Here is a 19,352-nt window from a genome sequence, read left to right on the forward strand (position 1 = left end):
GATGCAGCACAAAAGCAGAATAAAAACAGCTTAATCTATAGGACATGTCTGGGATCTCATCAGTTGGGGATTTTCTGTTGGGTTAAACCATTGTTTGCCAGTATTGTGGTAGGATTATGAGCATGTCATTCTGTCAGGTGAGCAGTAAGGTTCCGTTCAGCTGATACCGATGGCGGGACCTAATCCAGAAACACCCCGGGGCTCTGTGATACTCAATGCACTGGTAGTTATCCAGTTACGGGTTGCCCTTTTAACAGACGGGGGGTTTTGACGAGATAATGGGGTACGGTGATGCTGAATAATGCCAGGGTGCAGATGCCAGCCAGGGTTAGGGATGGATTAAAGGGTCTAATCTGCTTCTCTTTGAAAATGTTGAACAATGAACGGATAGTAAGAGATTGATGTAGATATTCTATACTTTTCTATAATCCCCTCAGGTCTTTCAGCTATACAAAGCCATTGTATTGAGAAAAGAAGGTTCTGTTGTTATATGACACTGGGAAAGTCATTTAATTGTAACCAGTTTGACCTTCAGAAGCTTAGGCCTCTGCATATATTGTGTGTAAATATGAGCCATGCATAGCCTTCATCAATGCATCTCTCTTTCCTATAACTTCAGTTTACCTACTTTAAAGATACACAAGAATCTTTTGATCAATTCATTCATCGAGCTGCCTCTCGAAGACCGTTAATTAGCATCAGGAAAATGCAGTGGTACGGACTGTTACCTCTTGCTTGAACCTGTGGGAGATTTCCTTTCTGAAACTGTGGGTTGGGTTGGTTTTGGGCACAGACCGGGGTTAGAGACTGTACGAATCATTTCAGGATCCACGAGCCTAGCTTCCCAAGCCATGATGACACCCTCCGGGATGACTGGTCGTGTGTAATCACAGTGGAGGGTTCGGAGGGGTTTAATGTAGGCTAGCGCACATGTGCTCCTGTGCCACCTGCTCCACAGTCGGCTCGCATTAGCCTCGCTACGCCTGGTATGTCAATAAACACATGTAACGGTCCTTTAATGTTCCTCATTCTGATGGTGCAATTCGATTCAGAGCCCTCTGCACAAATGCTGTTTTTTCAGACTTAAAAGAGGTTCTCTGCCAATGGTTAGGTTGCCAAATTCAGCTGTCCTGAACAAACACTTGAGAGCCGGGTGCCCTTTTTTATCTCAGGTCTGAAATTGCACACAAAAAAGATCTGCGAACCCCTAATGGCCCTGTCTTTCCAGAACATTCTGGCCATGGAGCACAAATTTACATGTCACCGGACAGGCTGTGGGAGTTGTTTTGTTAAAAGAGCAGGAAGATAATGACCAGTGTGCAACCTGCTCCCACCCCTCTCCCAGACCTACCCAAGTGAAACACCGGGCTGCCTCGCATCTAAATGAGCCGACAGACATAGCCCATACCCAAGTGACTTTATTAGCTGCTGAAATTGTCTGGATCCTTTCGAGGGTGTAGCTCCGTTAGAAATCCAAATCTCAAGCGCTGCCAAGACCTGCACATTTGAGCAGTGCAGATTGGTCACACAGACGAGGGGAGCGCCATTGAGAGCTTTCACTGGGGATGACGTGGAGTGACCGGTTCTGTCTGTCTCTGACACCTCTGTTTCAGAGCCTTTCACATCTTACCGAGGTTGCTATAGTGACAACAGAAAAACGCATTGCTGTTAATGTGGTGTGGGTGGGGCTGTGGTGGGCTGCGGGATGTGTGTGTGGGGTGGGTGGCTATTACTAATGCTAGCTAATGGTTGGTGAGGGTATAGGTGGTCTGTGTAATTGCGTTCATTGAGGTAGAATGAAAATCTGAAACTATTTTAAATGCCAAACGACAGCACACACAATAGAAAAAAGCCTTCATTCTCACATGTTCACAGCTGTAGTAGCAGAAAGTGCTTGGATTTTGCTGCTCTCACATGTGCAGTTGAGTGGTTAACCTGATGAAAGGCCACAGATGGAGGAGGCTGAAGGTGACTTCGGAAGAATTAGCTGCTGCTTCCTGAGCGCTGAATTGGAACTGATTGCTTAGCCCTTTCTCTCTCCCCGGGTAATACGTCTGTAAAATGTGAAGTTAAAATGTTGCTAACCTGTCATCATGTCCCCTCCCCAGATCTAAAGAAAACCCTGGCGGTACTCCTAGACAACATCTTACTCCGGCTGGGAAAGCTGGAAGCCAAAGTGGACAACATTGTGTATAACGGCACGGGGGGGAACCTGACCAATGGAACGGCCGGCACAGCCACGCCTGCGGCGGGGAACAGCGAGAAGGTCAACGTGGCAGGTAGGCATCGCTTAGCTTTAGCACGGCTGTTACGGGACGTTTTATAACAGTTTATGGACATTTCACCATTTATATACCACCACGTGAACTTTTAAATCTTCATTCCCTACACGTAAGGGTTTTATTAAACACTGCTTTTGAACCAGAAGATCGGGTACAGCAGGAATATGGCGCATCTCTGTAACAAATGGAATATGGAAAAGTTTTGGCCTTGTGGCATCACTGCCCGGCCAGTCCTCTCACACTCCCACACACACCTTTAGCATGGCGGCCTTTCCCTGTATTGCACCACACCCTTAATAACCCTACATACAGCACACTCTGTCCTAGGTCCCCTGCTCTTTGTCATTTACATCCTCCCCCTTGGTGACATCTTACGTCAGTATGGTTTAAACTTTCACTGCTATGCTGACAACACATTCACACTAAGCCCTCCCACACACTCCCTCCCTCCAATCTGGTCACCTGCCTCAATGCCATTAGCACCTGGATGACACAGAATTTTCTCAAACTTAACCATGACAAAACAGAAGCCATACTCATTGCCACACCAGCTGTATTGAAAAAAACTCAAACTATCACATCTATCCAGCCCCGGCTATTTCACTACCACTACCTCTGAAGTTAAAAACCTTGGTGTCATTATTGATTCTACCCTCTCATTTGACACTCACATAAAAAAACATCACTAAAACAGCTTTCTTCCACCTCAAAAACATTTACAAACTCCGCCCCTCACTTAACCCCACCGCTGCTGAGACTCTCATCCATGCATTCATTTTACATTTTACATTTTTGTCATTTGGCAGACGCTTTTAATCCAAAGCGACTTACAAGTGCATAGGTTCTACCACAAGTCAAAGCATCACATCCATAACTAGGAAAATACACATGGAATGCTGTTCTAAACATATAGTCGTCAATAGGAAGCCAGTGGAGGCCAATGAGAAGCGGGGTGACATGAGCCGACCTGGGCTGACTGGTGATCAGGCGGGCTGCAGCATTCTGGACCAGCTGGAGGGGCTTGATGGCACACGCTGGGAGACCGGCTAGGAGGGAGTTGCAGTAATCCAGGCGGGAAATGACGAGCGCCTGGACTAGGAGCTGGGTGGCTTTCTCCGTCAGGAGATGACGGATATGGCGTATATTATACAGAAAGAACCTGCACGTTCTGGCAGTGGAGGATACTTGTGGAGCCAGGGTGAGGCAGTTATCAAGAGTCACCCCAAGATTCTTTGCCGTACGGGAGGAGGAAACTACAAAGTCCTCAACAGTCAGTGAGAGGTCGATTGACGGAGAGGACTTAGCAGGGATGTAGAGAAGCTCAGTTTTGGCAAGGTTGAGCTTCAGGTGGTGGGAAGTCATCCACGCAGAGATATCAGCCAAGCAGGCAGAGATCTGTGTGGTGACTTGGGTGTCGGGGGGGAAGGAAATAAAGAGTTGGGTGTCATCAGCGTAAGAATGATAAGAAAAGCCATGGGAAGAGATAACAGAACAATGAGACATGGTGTATAGCGAGAAGAGGAGAGGCCCAAGAACTGAGCCCTGCAGGACTCCAGTTTGTAGGGGGTGAGGGTCAGAGACTGAGCCCCTCCAAGTCACCTGGTAGGAGCGACCAGAGAGGTAGGAGGAAAACCAAGCGAGCGCAGACCCTGTGACACCCATCTCTGACAGCGATGAGAGCAGAATCTCACGGTTGACTGTATCGAAGGCGGCCGACAGGTCGAGGAAGATAAGGACAGAGGAGAGGGATTTGGCTTTAGCAGAGTGGAGTGCCTCAGTGACCGTGAGCGGGGCGGTCTCAGTGGAGTCATGGAGATTGTTGTGGAGAAGATAAGTGGACAGTTGGGAGCAGACCGCCCGTTCCAGAGTTTTAGCGAGAAAGGGAAGAAGAGAGACAGGCTGGTAGTTGTTCAGGGCAGAGGGGTCAAGAGTAGGTTTTTTGAGCAGGGGAGTGACTCTGGCCCTCTTCAGGGAAGAGAGGGAGGTGTTGATTAGAGAGGAGAGAAAAGGGAGAGTGTCATTGGATATAGATTGTAGGAGGGGAGAGGGGATGGGGTCAAGAGGACAGGTGGTCGGGCGGTGGGATGTAAGGAGTTTCAATGCGTCGGAGTCAGAGAGGAGAGAAAAGGAGGCTAGGGAGTTGAGGAAGGCAGGGGGGTCAGCGGGGGGAGAGGGTTGGGAGAAGGAATTGCGAATGGCCGCGTTAATTTTCGAGTGAAAGAAGGAAGGTTTAGCTAGAGAGACATAGGAATGGAAAGATGATAAGAGGGCATGGAAGGAAGCTATATCACTGGGGAGACGGGACCTTTTCCATTTTCTCTCCGCTGCCCGCAGTTCGGTTCGGACAGCTCGTAGAGCATCAGAAAGCCAAGGACTGGGGGGGGAGGCCCGAGCTAATTTGGTGGTGAGGGGACACAGAGTCAAAGGAAGATGAGAGGGAGGACATGAGAGTTGTAGCAGCATCATCGGGAGACAGTCGAGAGAAAGACTCCGCGGATGGTAGGGAGGAGAGGATTGTAGATGAGAGGGTGGAGGAAGACAGGTGGCGTAGGTTCCGCCGACAGGTGACAGTGGATGGTGGGAGAGATGGATGGGTGTTACAGGAGAGTGGAAGAGAAAAAGATGAAAGAGTGGTCAGATATATGGAGTGGTGTTACAGAGAGGTTGGTTGTTGTGCAGCTCCTTGTGAAGATGAGGTCAAGAAGGTTGCCTGCTTTGTGGGTGGGAGGGGAAAGAGTGAGGGTAAGGTCAAAAGAAGAAAGGAGGGAGAGAAAGGTAGACTGGGTGGACTCTGAGTTGAGGTTGAAGTCACCCAGGATGATCAGGGGGGTGTCATTGACTGGTGAGGAGCTAAGGCGGATGTCCATCTCACCCGAGAAGCTCCCCAGAGGACCTGGGGGGCGATAAACAACAATAAAACAGTTTGCATGGCAAAGTAACAGAAACCGCATGAAATTCAAAAGAGGAGGAGGTGAAGGATGAGGAGAAGACACTAGATCTCCATGAGGATGAGATTAGGAGACCTGTGCTGGGTGTGTGGGGAAAAAGAGAAGGCAGAGGAAAGGGCTCTGGTGAGAGCCACGTTTCAGTTAAAGCAAGAAAGTCAAGGTTGAGGTGGGAGGCATAAGCAGATATGAAGTCTGCTTTCTGGATGGCGGACTGGCAGTTCCAGAGGCCACCAGCCACACAGAGATCAATACCAGTGGATCTGGGAGGGTAGATGAGGTTTGAGATATTCTGCCCATGTTGGCGGGAAGCGAACCTCCTACCTGACTGGGACCTGGGGAGAGGAGAGAGGACAGGGATGGGAAGGAAACGCATGGAAGGAACTAGGGAGGACAAGAGGAATACTACGGAGTGAAATGAGGGCAGGCGGCAAAAACAAAAACACTCATGAGGTTCTCACAGCCTGGATGGACACCCGTAGATAGACACCCTCGACTTTGTACGACTGCGACTTCGTATGCCGAGGCTGCCGCACCCAGCTGCCGCTGGTGCGCTACACAACTGTTTAAATAACACTGATGCTGAATACAGAAAATGCTACCAACCCACTGCAGAACACTAATGCACACTGAAGTGAGTTCATGTGTGCCAGTAATTATACCCTAAGCAGGGTGCAAACTATTGGCTCCTCCTACAACAAAAGCTGTGGCCTGCCAGCCAGTAAAAACAATAGCCTAACTCAATAGCTTAGCTCACCTGAGAGAAACAAACACCTAACCCGGTTTCACTGTAATCTAAATAAGCACCACTTGTATTAACTAACAAACAAACAAGCAAATACACAGCAGAACACTATAATGACAACTAAACTGAATTAGAAACAGCAAACAAACAAATGATACTCAACTAATCCAAGAGAAAATGCTACCAACCCACTGCAGAACACTAATGCACACCTCATAACCTCCAGACTTGATTAATGTAACGCCCTTCTCTTTGGTATCTCAGCAAAGAGATTAAACAGACTCCAATACATTCAAAATTCCGCTGCAAGAGGTCTCACCCGCACTAGGCCCTGGCAACACATCACTCCCATCCTCCATCAACTACACTGGCTCCCTGTGCAATACCATATTCAATTCAAAATCATCATTGTTTTCAAAGCCCAACATAATCTTGCACCCTCTTATCTTTCAAACCTCCTGACCCCATACCAACCAACCCGCACCCTACGCTCCACCAATACCCACCTCCTGCTCACCCCCACTGCGCATCTCCGTTCTATGGGTGACAGGGCGTTTAGTGTAGCTGGCCCCAAACTCTGGAACTCCCTCCCACTTGCACTACGGAAAATCAGCTCACTGTCCACCTTCAAATCCAAGCTCAAAACTCACCTTTTCACTCTTGCTTTTCCTCCCTACTCCTAACTGACCCCTCCATCTCACTCTCGCCATGTCCCATCCTATTGTTGTTTGTTGTTTTATATACTTTATTTTATTTTATTATCTACATTTTTGAATAGTGTCTTTTAATAAGTATACAGTGTCTGTCCCTATATGTTGTTTTATGACTGCCACTTGCCACTACTGTACAGTGTCCTTGGGTGACGTGAAAGGCGCTTTAAATAAAATGTATTATTATTATAGCACATACTCCAGGACTGATACCTTATATTTAAATAACCTTGTTCATTTCATACATTTACTATTACTGCTATCATAGTTTTCATTTATTGCATGTTATGTATTTAATGTTAATATAAGGAGGTTATGCTTTTCTGTAGATTTTGCTTGGTGTGCTGTTCGATGTGCTTCTGTAGCTGCACCATCAGTAGGTCTTGCCCCCCAGAGATTGTGTTATGAGTTTCTCACCTGCTGGTTAATGTGTGTATTGCTGTGAGCAAACAAAATGCGGTTTCCCCTGCGGAGTGTCTACTGTACATCTGCAGAGTAAGGCTGAGAAGAAACACACATACACACGTCCCACTTTATGAAGCAGTGTAGGATTTATCTTTACTTTGTACAGATAAGGACTGCACATGCGCTAGTGCTACGTGACATTACACAGCATTGCGTTTTATTTCCGCATTTAGCAGACGGTTATCCGGAGTGACTTGCATAGATATAATTTTACATTCAATCCAATATTTCCTGAAGCAGTTCAGGTTATGTTCTCTGGTCAAGGGGACTACAACTGCAGTTCACAAACCCCTATTCTACACGGCTGCCCTTTGTACAGTCTAAAGAACAAGTATGGCTTCGGTAGAGGAAGGGAGATGGAAAGGTGTTAAATCAGTGCTGTTTGGTTAACTGTAAATAATGTCCTCCCTGCACACCTCGTTTTATGGCATTTTCTACCACCAGGAGGATAGCAGGCCAGGGTTTGTGTATTATTCACATGGTTTAATAAGCTTCGCTAAAGTTATGCACGGAGATCACTACCGCATAAAACCTCAGTTGGCTTTTACTCCCACACACACCACCAAGTTTCATTCATTTTCTTACTTTGACTCAAAGGAGAGGATTCACTATGCATAGTACAAGGACATTGTGACACTGTAACGCAACACAAATTTGTGCAACATGTCACTTTTTATTCCTTATTGGTTTTATCTGTGGGATGTATATATTTTCTTAGGAAATGAAAGGTGTGTGCTTTTTTCGAGACCACTGAAGTGCTCAGGCTTTTGAATGGGGACTTTGTGTGGAAATGTCATTAGGTTGGAAATAACTTTATGACGATTGAATTACAGACTGGAAAGGCTGCTATAGGAGGCCCTTTCTTCCTTGTTGCCGATTCTGTTTGCGGTGTGGAAACAGTTGAATCCTTTGTCCTCCTGAGCCAGAATGCTTGCCATGTTAACTTTATGTATCGAAAACCCTTGAAATAACCGGGCAGATCTGGGATGTGAATTCTGTCAGTGTGAAATCAGGACCTAATTATATTCCGCTTTTTGTAACTGACCACCCCTGTCATTATCCTGTTTGCACAATGAAAAACGGGCTGTTTGATCCCTTCAGAGGGGAAGTATCATCCTTCATGACAATGGCAGCCTCCTTGATCCTCGCTCCCCAGTTCGGGTTAAAGTACCAGTCCTCAGTTGTGGGGAGACTCGGGTTCGACTCAGGACGAATGAGGGTGAAAGGCACTGTGTGCCCGTATCTCTAATTATTTGAGTTGGAGATCTCTCCCGGCTCTGGTGTGCTGTTTCACATTTTGGCTGAGAACTGCTTGCTCCTCTCAGGCAGTCGTCCTGATGGCAGTTATGGAGACGGGGTCACGGCGGGAAAGCCGATAGCGCGCTCGCTCCTAAAGGAGAAGCGGTATCGGGTTGTAGCAGAGGCCTCTGACTCATTCAAAGGTGAGAGAGTGGCATCATTAGAGCGCTGTGGCAGATAATCAGCCCAAAGGTCCGTCTTGGTCACAACTCACCCCTGCCTCCTGTCCTCTTCTGGCAGCTAGCGTGATTGAAGATCGAACGTGTGTGATGGTTTTGTTTGTTTGTTTTGTCTGTGTTTCCTTGGTTTGAATCCCATGTTAAGTGAGCAGCATCTAGTCTCTTTAATGGCTTTTAATCAAAATGTCAAAGTGTCAAATGTCAAAATGTCAACGATACACAAGATCATGGAAACCCAAACAGGATCAGCCTAACAATTAACCTCAGACAAAACAAACTCTAGTGCAGCCAACAACAAAAAAGGTCATCCATAGGTAGCCATTTAGCTACAAGAAGGCGGCTGCTCTTAATTTGCCTAACTCTGGCATTCAGCGAATAACCAGAAATAGAGTAACTAGGACCACAGTGAAGATTTCTCATGGAATGAGTTGTTCAGGCCAAGCTCAGCCTTTGAAGCTGTCAGGTCAAGTGTCTTTAAAGACGAGAACAAAGCTGCCCCTCACAGATGCACCTTACGCCATGATACCATAAAATGTCCCTTGTCCTCTTTGACGAGCTGGCAGGAGGATTAAAGAGATAATACCTTGAGAGATAATTGGGATTGGAACTCTTCATATGGGAGTGAGCGCTGTGGAATTTATCATGCAAAGAACAGGTAGCGGTTTTGCCGCTGTTTGTACAGACAGTTGAAAGGCAGTTACTGATTATTGCTTTTCACAGGCTGCTTGTGTAGTTTGTTGGTCCCACATTTGAATACTTTATTATTTTTTATAATAAAGTTTCTCTGTTTGGTTTCAGTGTGTCATAGTGTGACCTTTCGATTTGCATTGCCTAAATTTGTCAGTAGGAGAAAAAATGCAAGCGACGCTTTAAAAATGAGATTACTTGTAAGTGCTATTTTTATATTTGGGGGCGGAATTGAAATTGCTATGGTTTCATTAGATTGCTGAGAAGCTCCACACTCCACTATATCTGACTTATTCATCAGGAAGCACTTTTAGCACACTGCGGTACTGTGAGAGCATCGATTCTGCATTCATCAAATATAAATTGACATTTCTCATGGCTTCCTTTTCACCACAGATTGAGTGAGCGTGGTATTTTTTTCCTCAACATTTATTGTCGCAGTTACACTCCAAAATGCAGTTTGACCACATAACCCTGAAAACATCTTCAACAACAGGGATAGGGCCCACATTTCTACACTTTACACTATGCACATTTGGTCCCTTCCCTTGCTTTAAAGAGATATGGAAACAAGCCAAACCTGCATACCTGCAACTATGGTTCAGTTTGTGGACAAGCCTGGAAAGTACTTGGCTGTGTTTTTGGATTCAGCATGTCACGTGGACAGCATGTCTTGTCAATCATCTAGACAGCCAGTCAGTATGTCAGTTAGTCTCTCTCAGAATGAGCCCCCTGATCTGATTAGTTCAGTGCATGCATGTGCCCAGGACACCCGCATCAGTGACTGGCGGAAGACCCACCTCTTCAGATTGCATGCTGGTTCCCCTCCTCTGCCAATGCCCTCTCAATCTTTGTACTAGTTTTGTGCATTGTACTTTTTTATGGTTTAATATTTTATTGTTAGGGTGTAATCTCTATGTATTCCGGGTTTTGTTTTTCAGTCCATAGCGTAGTAAACTTGTATTAGCGCTTTAGCGATGAGTAATCTACTGTATACATGCTGGCCTAGTAATGTTGTTTGCTAGCTAGGTGTGGCACTGTTGCTCATATTAATGAAATGACAGCATGTGATCAAGTTCTCCTATATTGTAATTTACTCGGAATAAGACGGTGCTGAACGTGCGATGGTGTTATCTGGCCTTTTGTCCTCAGTCATTTGATAGGAGTCATGGGGTGTGGATCTTGCAATTAGGAGATAAAGCTTTACTGGAGGAGGGATTGGGTTGGCTTTGTGTGCAAGGAAAGGGCAATTCAATGTGGTGTGATGTGTGTGTATGTGTGTGTTTGTTTTGCGCTCATATTATGATCTTGCCATGATCTAATCTATCATCCTGACATGGTCCAAGATGGATGCAGGGTTGATGAGAGGTCCAGCAGGGTTCCGAAGCTACAGCTGCTGGTTCCAGTCTGTCTGCTCTGTAAACATGTTTATGTTGCCCCTGGCACCACCTTAAGCCGATGGCAATTTGTGGTCGACGGCACCAGTGCGGCGTTAGAGGAAATGGCCATGCTTCCCACCGAATGGTCCGTCATTGTGTCACTGCAGTTAATGGCATCAGCAGACACGCCATCAGCCTTGAGCGATGCGCACAGAAAACCCACCGTCATCCTCAGTCACGTATACTGTCATTCTCAGTCACGTATACTGTCATCCTCAGTCACGTATACTGTCATTCTCAGTCACGTATACCGTCATCCTCAGTCACGTATACTGTCATTCTCAGTCACGTATACCGTCATCCTCAGTCACGTATACCGTCATTCTCAGTCACGTATACCGTCATCCTCAGTCACGTATACCGTCATCCTCAGTCACGTATACCGTCATCCTCAGTCACGTATACCGTCATCCTCAGTCACGTATACCATCATCCTCAGTCACATACACTGTCATTCTCAGTCACGTATACCGTCATCCTCAGTCACATACACCATCATTCTCAGTCACGTATACTGTCATTCTCAGTCACGTATACCGTCATCCTCAGTCACGTATACCGTCATCATCAGTCACGTATACCGTCATCCTCAGTCACGTATACCATCATCCTCAGTCACATACACTGTCATTCTCAGTCACGTATACCGTCATCCTCAGTCACGTATACCGTCATCCTCAGTCACGTATACCGTCATCCTCAGTCACATACACCGTCATCCTCAGTCACGTATACCGTCATCCTCAGTCACAGTCACGTATACCGTCATATATACGTGACATATCCCCTTTTTGGAAGACAAATTCTGCTGGCCGTGTTTGGCAGCAAAGCCTCAGCTTTCCACAGCCCTCATTGCAGCTAGTGCAGTCGAATGAAGGAATTTTGTTGGAGGTTGTGTCCGCGTGTCCTCGTAGTAAATCGATACTAATCGTATTCTGACAGGTGCTGTCCGCTCGCGGCATCCCATAACTCCACAGCCGACTAACCATGCCTGGTGATTCTGTTCAGCAAATGGTAATCAATTTCATAACTGCTTTCAATCTGCTTTCTTTCATCATGTGCCAGGAGGCGTTTATAACACACCCACAATGCGCGTCTTACCCTTGCTCCAGCCCACAGTGCGCGGGCTGTTGTGCTAACCCTGCGCTACTCTGGTGCCTCTTGCCCTGGGGGAACAGGCTGTTCGCAGAGGTTGCTTGGATATTTCCTTTTAGCGTGAGGCTCCGGGTTTTGATATAATCAGGGTCCTTATCAGGTTCTCCACTGTGGAAGTGAGATGTGCCTGGTCTTTTCGGAGTCACAGATCAAGCATCCGGAAAACCTCCTCTCATGACTATGACCTTTACTGTAAAATTATGAATCAGAACTACTGACATTCAGTGACTCGGTGGAAACAAGGCAGGGGCTGACGAGATAATTGGAATTGCGGAAATGAGAATTGGAGGAAGCAACAACTGAGTGAGAGAGTGACAAGATTTTGTTACATTTATATAGATCATACTTTGTGGATAAGTGGCTTTTATCCATTAATGTATAGCTGGGGCTTAGGCACAGGCTTTAGTGTCCCCTTCATGGACTCAAGCGTCTGACTTGGCTGGCTATCCTCACCCAGCTGAATAGATTTGCTGAAGTTAGCTGGGTTATGTGGTGTGAGGAGACGAGCCTGATAGCAGAGCGTCATTTAAATAAGACCCAACACCCTGCTACATCGTCCACCTGTCCTTCATACTAATCTTCTTCTCTGTGTGAGTCAGTGAAGGTCAGTGCTATAGGGGTGTTTCAGCCAGGAATGGGTCTGGTACCTGATCAATGGTTCATGTGCTTAGTATTGATAGAGCTAGAGATTTAAGATTATGTTTCAGCAGACGTAGGGAACCCCCATGTCTTCACTGCATATTCACATGTAGTTCTATGAGGTTCTGAGTGATGTACTGTATATGTGGAATACGACCCTCCAGGTATGTGTAAGGCCTCACTGCTGACCGTGTGTGGGGAATCCGCAGGTACGGTGTGACCTTTGACCATTCCCTCACCTGTCAGACGGACCAGTGAGAAGATGAGACAGAAGGGACCAAACCGAAATCTGGTTTTACCTCCCTTCCATAGCAGCCGCTCAAACTGAAATCTGGTTTCACCTCTGTTCAATAACAGCCACTCGCACCAAAATATGGTCTTGCCTCCATTCCTTAATGGACACTCATACCTAAATCTGGTTTCACCTGTTGCTTAACAGCCCCTGAGACCGAAATCTGCTTATACCTCCGTCCTTTCAATACCGTGCCATTGGATTATTGATTTGGGCTCAACACAGGGAATTCAAGAAGGTATAAAGATACCCTCTGAGTGCTGGTGGATGTATTGCACTGACTGCAGGACTGCACTCCCTGGAGGAGAAAATGGATGCTTGTGATGTGTGGATACCTGACAAACAGCGGAAAGCAAATCTGGTGTCTCTGCAGCATGATTATAATCCGCTAGGGTTATATCCCTGCTTTGTGTCAACACAAGGGAGGAGAATTCCTCCCCACAGGCGCCATTTTGGGGAAACTGCAATCAATTGCAGCATTTTCTGTCCTCCTGTGAAATGAGACACATCTATAAGGGAATAATATTATCATTTATTTCATATTCTTAGTATAGATTTGTTCTGCATAATGGATGACCTCTTTGAGAGCGACTTGTATGGATAGTGTTCCACATCGTAAGTGGCTATTGAAACGATTAGGCAATTCTACAGCGGCACCCTGTGAATTGAAGCTCCAACCTTACGACTATGAAGTTCTTTGCTGCACAGTTGGTAAGCCTGGGGAATGCAGTCCTTCAGGGATAGCTTGACTAGGAATACCACTGCACAACATGTCTGTCTGAGAGTTCAAATGCTTCACAGGGCATGCAATCTGGCGTTCTTTGTGCAATGTGCATGTCAGGATTCTTGTGGCCTGTGAAGGCCATGTTTGAAATCGGTTTTTGTTTTTTTTGCATTCCTTCCGGATGTTCTGTCCTTTCCAGAAAAAGGCCAGGAGGGGATCCGCTCTGCTCACCTCTTCTCTGGGGGAAGCTCATTGTTGTGTATCCATGGTGGGAAAGGAGGATTTGTCACCCCTCCCAGGGAACATTCTCATAATGTTGGAAGATGTGGTCCTGGATTAGGGCTGTGCGATATAGCCATCGCAGTACATCGAATAGTTGTTTTAACACAATAAGAACAATATCTCTGGTAGGTGGCGGTAGGTTTCACAGCGCAAACGACAGGCTGGTCCGACTAGAGAAGTAATTATCAGGTGTGTTTTCCCCGTGAGGAACAATTACATTAAGTTTAGGACAGCAGTTTATTATCTGGTTTTATCGGTGGAATGAGACATTGCTTCAGCTCTAATTAACAGATATGTTACCCCTGCGGACTCCAGCAGAGGTTATTATGTGGAGGAAAATGTCTTGAGGCTGTGACTTCTGATATTTTTAACATTTGATTGCTCTAGTTGTTTGCGCTGACCTTTGATTGGGTTAGCTTTTTTTTTCTTTTTTTTTTAAATGTACAACTCCAATCCCACCTGAATCTCAAACAACAGCTAATCAGTGTGGTTATGTTTTGGTTATCTATGAGTGTAGTTATGTACGGGTGCAGTGGGCATTTATCTCTTTTATTGCCTTTTCATGAAAAAGAAGACGTGGCTGTGATTTGGCCGACTACATACCAGGCTTTTTTATTACTGTTTGTAAATGTTAGGTCACAAAGTCTGTATAGTGTGGTAGATGGAAATGGTGTTTGGGAAGAATGGTACTGTGTAGGTCAGTGGTCATCAACCGTGTTTCTGGATATCTTCTGTCCCGTAGGTTTTCATTGCCACACCTGATTCTACTAATTAGCAGCTCAATAGGATATTTAGCTGTTGGATGAGGTGAGTTTTGCTGAGATTGGAATGAAAACCAACAGGACCCTAGATCTTCAGGAACAGGGTTAGTGAGCCCTGGTGTAGGGTCGTAGGGTCGCACACTGGATATCAAGTCCTTAAAAAATAATGTGTTGTGTTTCTTTGCTGTTGAAAATTGGAGATTAGCTGTGGAATAGCCACTAATTGCAGTGTGCACCTAACAGCAAGATGGTCTCAGGTTTGAAGTCCAGCCTGTCCAGTTTCTGTGTGGAGTTTACATGTCCTCCCTGTGTCCACCTGGGTTTCCCCCAGGTACTCCAGTTTTGCCCCCAGATATGCAGGTTAGGCTAATTGGAGAGTGTAAATTGCCCCTAGGTATGAGTGTGTGAATGAATGGTGTGTGTGCCCTGTAATGGAATGGCAACCTGTCGAGAGTACATTCTTGCCTCTCCCCCAGTGCATGCTGGGATAGGTTCCAGCCTCCCTGTGACCCTGACCAGAAATAAATGGGTTCTATAATGGGTGCAATAACCGGCAATGTATGCATGGAAAGGGTAGAGTTCATTTTAAAAATAGCTGTTACATGTCTTTCAGAAACTCCAGTTGGGTATACAGTACATTTCAAATGGTATTTGAAAATTAAAACCACTGGCATTGGTCAGTTCTTATAGAACATCGCCATACAGTATATCCTCTGGCTGTCCATATTGCAGTGTATTTCAGTGCAATTGAATAGAATAGAATCTTATATTTATGTACATAATTCACTTACTGTAAATGGAAAGGGTCTTCTCGGTGGCTCTCCTCTGAAACCGACTGCTGAAAGGTGTTTGTAGGGCTTACCCAGCGATCACGTGAACGAGGCCAGTTCTATTTCAACGGTGCACCCTGTCAGGTTCAAAGCTGTCGAACCATATGGTGGCCTTCAGGTAAAGAACGCGGTCAAGGACAGCGTCTCAGCCAGAGTTCTGAGGAGATGAGGGGATCTGCGTGTTCTGTGGCCGCCTGATTAATTAGCAAATTTAAAGCCGACCAACTTTCAAAATTGTTTGAAAAGCCAGGCAGTGAGTCACAGTGCAGAGAAGTTCGGTTGTTCCTTCAGAGCTCAGTTCATTTTACCTCCACATCTGAATTGCAAATGGAGTAATAAATTTGAAAAGCAAGCAGGGCGCGTGCCAGGAAACAGCCGGGGGGGCAGCGGTACAAAATCAGCTTTAGTTCAGCTCAAGCGGAGGAGCTGTAGTGAGTCTGGCTAGTGTAGAAGACCCTTCAGGGATGACTTTTAGGCAATAGCAGGCATGCTTGTATCTGTTTGTTTGTCCCACCATATATGATAAAGATGTTTTGCTTGTGAGTTGGTTCAGCAGGAACAAGAAGAATGTGTACATGGCTGGAGCAATTTAGAATGTGCCAAGTGTGTAACTTTGACGTAAAATGCAGAGTACATATATCAGAGAGCTTGCTGCTTTGTTTCAGAGAATGCAACATGCTGATGTATTGTGAATTTGCTCCACGTAGTAAAGAGTGCCTTATCACTGTGGTCCTTTCCTCAACAATTTGAATTCAATTGATGGTCAGTCACTTATATCGCATTTCTTCCCCATTCTGATGTTTGGTCTGAACAACATTTGAACCTCTTGACCATTTCTGCACACTGATGTGCATGTCTACCTAATAAAGTGGTCTCAGAGTGTATATGTGTGTGTGTGCGCGTTTGTTTGTAGTAAGTGTTCCTGTTGTAATTAACCCCCTCCCCTTCACATTACTGTATGAGCATGTATGTGTGTGTGTCCCCAGACCTCCTGAATGGAGCCCAGGAGAAGTGTGAGCTCCCCCCTCTCGACGGGTTCCCTCACTGCGAGGCCAAGTTGAAGGTGAGCATCCTCTTCCTCTTACCATAATGCCATTTAGCAGATGCCTTCATGCACAGCCACTTATGCGGCTGAGTTTATACTGAAGTAATTCAGGTTAAGTGCCTCGCTGCAGGGTACAATGGCAGGGCCCTCCTATCAGCTGATTAAACTCGGAGTCGCAAGCCCACCTCCCTAACGATTATGCTACACTGCCACCACAGGTAGATATTTAGTAGAGCGAGTTTCAGAGCTTACTTTTTTAATGAATGTTATCAGCTATTAGGGCTGGAAATTTACTGAAGCAATTCAACTGCCTTGCTCAAGCGTGAAATGGCACAGCATCACCTGGGGATCGAGCCAGCAACTCCTGAGTTTGCCTCGCTCTGTTTGTAGATGATATCACTAATGCACATTAGAGGTGAAGCGTTGAAGTTTGTGACAATTTATTAAAAACCTCTCATGTTAGGGGCACCCGTTTTCTGAGCAATGCTTAGCAATGCTTGAATATTGTGTGCATAATGTGTCCAATTTTATGGGATTTTATTGAGGTACATTAACTGAGTTTAGAGCAAATGATACACATCTCTGCACACAGACAAGGCAAAAGATAAATATCTATGGCTATATCCACCCGACGAAAGCATGCATTCTCTCAGATGTAGTTTAGAGATTTTATCTGTGCTGTGTTGCAGTGTTTTGCTGGTAGCTGTGGAAAAAATGGTTTTATAGACAAGTCTGCTGATGGAGGGCCTTTTACAGGAGATGTTTTTTTTTCTGTTAGCCCTTGCAAACAGTATTCTTATTCATATCAATATCCCTTTTGTTAGACCACCATCACCCCTGGCGTTGCCTCTTCTTGCATGTTTATAGTCAGAAAAATATAATTATTAAAAAGGAATTCAGCTTTCGCCTTCCTGTCAGTCAAGTGTGGAATTTGTCCTGTGCATAAACCAACTTTGAGTCCACCGAAAATGCAAATATAAATAAAAAAAGAAAAAAGGTTAAAGTTTCTGATGTTAATAACAGTCCACATTCCTCCTGGTGGTAGAATTAGGTGAGACTCTGCCCCTGAAGACATGGAGCTTGTTTCATGCACTAATAATCTCACCCTGGAATGAGAGCGAAGTCGCCTGTATTTTGTGAAACTTTATGTTGGACTAAAATGCATTGCATCCTTTTCCAGATGTGTATTTATACTGGAGATGACTTTCTTGTGTTCCGATGTTGAGAGCAAATGTGTGTGCGTTTGTATATGTGTGCGTGCGTGTGTGCGTTTATGTGTGTCCCTCTGTCACAGTATGTGTGTGCTCCTCTCTCTCCAGTGGATGAAGGACATGTGGCGGTCGGACGCCTGCTACGGTAACTACGGTGTTGACGGCTCCACCTGTTCGGCCTTCATCTACCTGAGTGAGGTGAGTTCTCCCGCAGCTTCAAATCCGAGGCCCTCCCTTTGAGTATTCAGAGTGTACCTGCTGGTGTTTACCACCAGCCCTGAATACACAAATGTGTTCATCTGTTTTCAGTAGATGCTGTATGTAATAAGCAGAGATATGTGTATGCTCAAATAAGTTTAGCTTACTGTAAAATACTTCTCAAGTAAACATACTCAAGACTTAACAAAATGCTGATGTTTTAGCCAAAAATGTCTTGCATTGTTAGATATGACTGTCGTTTGACATTGTTTAAAATGTAAACCCCGACAGAAGGGTGACTGAGGTTGCTGATTAGAGCCATGCAGTTGAACTGGGTGAAAGGTCAGATGCGTTGTGTCATTGTGCTGTACTGTGCTGGGCTGTGCGCTCAGGTGGAGAACTGGTGCCCTCGTCTTCCCTGGAGGCAGAGGAACCGGGACGAGGAAGCAGAGAAAAAGAGTGAGGTGAGACCGGAATGTTCCATTTCTCTCTTCTCTCTTTCTCTCTCTAAACCACAAAGTAACAGCGGAGAGTAGTAGTAATAGTAGTAGTTGTCATGGTAGTCATAATGGTAATCGTAGTGGTAGTTGTAGTCATAGTGAAAGCTGTGTACGTTAAGTCAAGTATTGTGCATGAGCACCCCAGAGATGGTCTTTATATACATATGTGCAATAAACCTTTTTCTTATGTCCTATATTATAAAAATTAAAGCCAGTCCCTTATACCCTCCTGGTCATCTGCACCTGATGGTAACTTTTGGCTGTGCCTCTCCCTGCAGACGCAGGTCCAGACCAGCTTTGACGGGCTGTACCGGGTCATGTCCCGTCGGGAGGAGTTCCGCTGGATGATGCTTCGGATCAAACGCATGGCAGAACCCTGGCTCAGCGCCATCCGGTCCCTGGCTGAGAAACAGGACCTGGGCAAGCGCAAGCGCAAGAAGGTACAACGCCTATTCCCGCTCAAAACCCCAAACCGAGTCGGATATAGAACCGGAGCATTACAGCAATTAATGTTTTAATTGTTATGTATAAAGCATCGGATGTGTGACTGTTTAGGTTTCCCAACCCTGTTCCTGGAGTTCTACTGACTACCGTCCTGTAGATTTTCGTTTCAACCCTAACAAATCACACCTCATTCAGACTTCTGGTGCCCTTGTGGAGAAGTGATGTAGCTTACAACAACATGAGATATAGTTATTTTCCTGTTTATAAAGCAAGTATTCATCTTTATCTTGGCAAACTGCCTGACGAAAAAAAAAATCCTCATTGGCCTGGCAGCAGCTTTGCTGGTTGTACTATGAGGTGGTCTGTAACCTGGAGCTACTGGCCAAGATACTCACCCGATGAAGGCTTACAGTACTGGAACTTTTCTAAAAGCCAGTGAGATTTGTGTAGGATATTTTGTCTGCTGTGGCAAGTGACAGTTTTCTTAGCCATTTCTGTTTATTGGCTTTCAGCGGGTGCA

At 45.6% G+C, this 19,352-nt stretch overlaps 1 protein-coding gene across 3 annotated transcripts in view; it reads left to right on the plus strand.

The window, feature by feature from the left end:
* Nucleotides 1-19,352, plus strand: part of LOC133123731 (alpha-1,6-mannosylglycoprotein 6-beta-N-acetylglucosaminyltransferase A-like) — a 77,660-nt gene that overhangs the window by 26,325 nt on the left and 31,983 nt on the right. For all 3 annotated transcript variants that reach the window (XM_061234231.1, XM_061234230.1, XM_061234229.1), the window contains exons 3-7: nucleotides 2,109-2,279; nucleotides 16,421-16,497; nucleotides 17,799-17,888; nucleotides 18,281-18,352; nucleotides 18,667-18,828. In XM_061234231.1, the coding sequence (XP_061090215.1) occupies nucleotides 2,109-2,279; nucleotides 16,421-16,497; nucleotides 17,799-17,888; nucleotides 18,281-18,352; nucleotides 18,667-18,828 (572 nt within the window). The remainder of the gene's footprint in view (nucleotides 1-2,108; nucleotides 2,280-16,420; nucleotides 16,498-17,798; nucleotides 17,889-18,280; nucleotides 18,353-18,666; nucleotides 18,829-19,352) is intronic.

The sequence above is a fragment of the Conger conger genome, chromosome 3, assembly GCF_963514075.1.
Source record: "Conger conger chromosome 3, fConCon1.1, whole genome shotgun sequence".
In the NCBI taxonomy this organism is placed as follows: domain Eukaryota; kingdom Metazoa; phylum Chordata; class Actinopteri; order Anguilliformes; family Congridae; genus Conger; species Conger conger.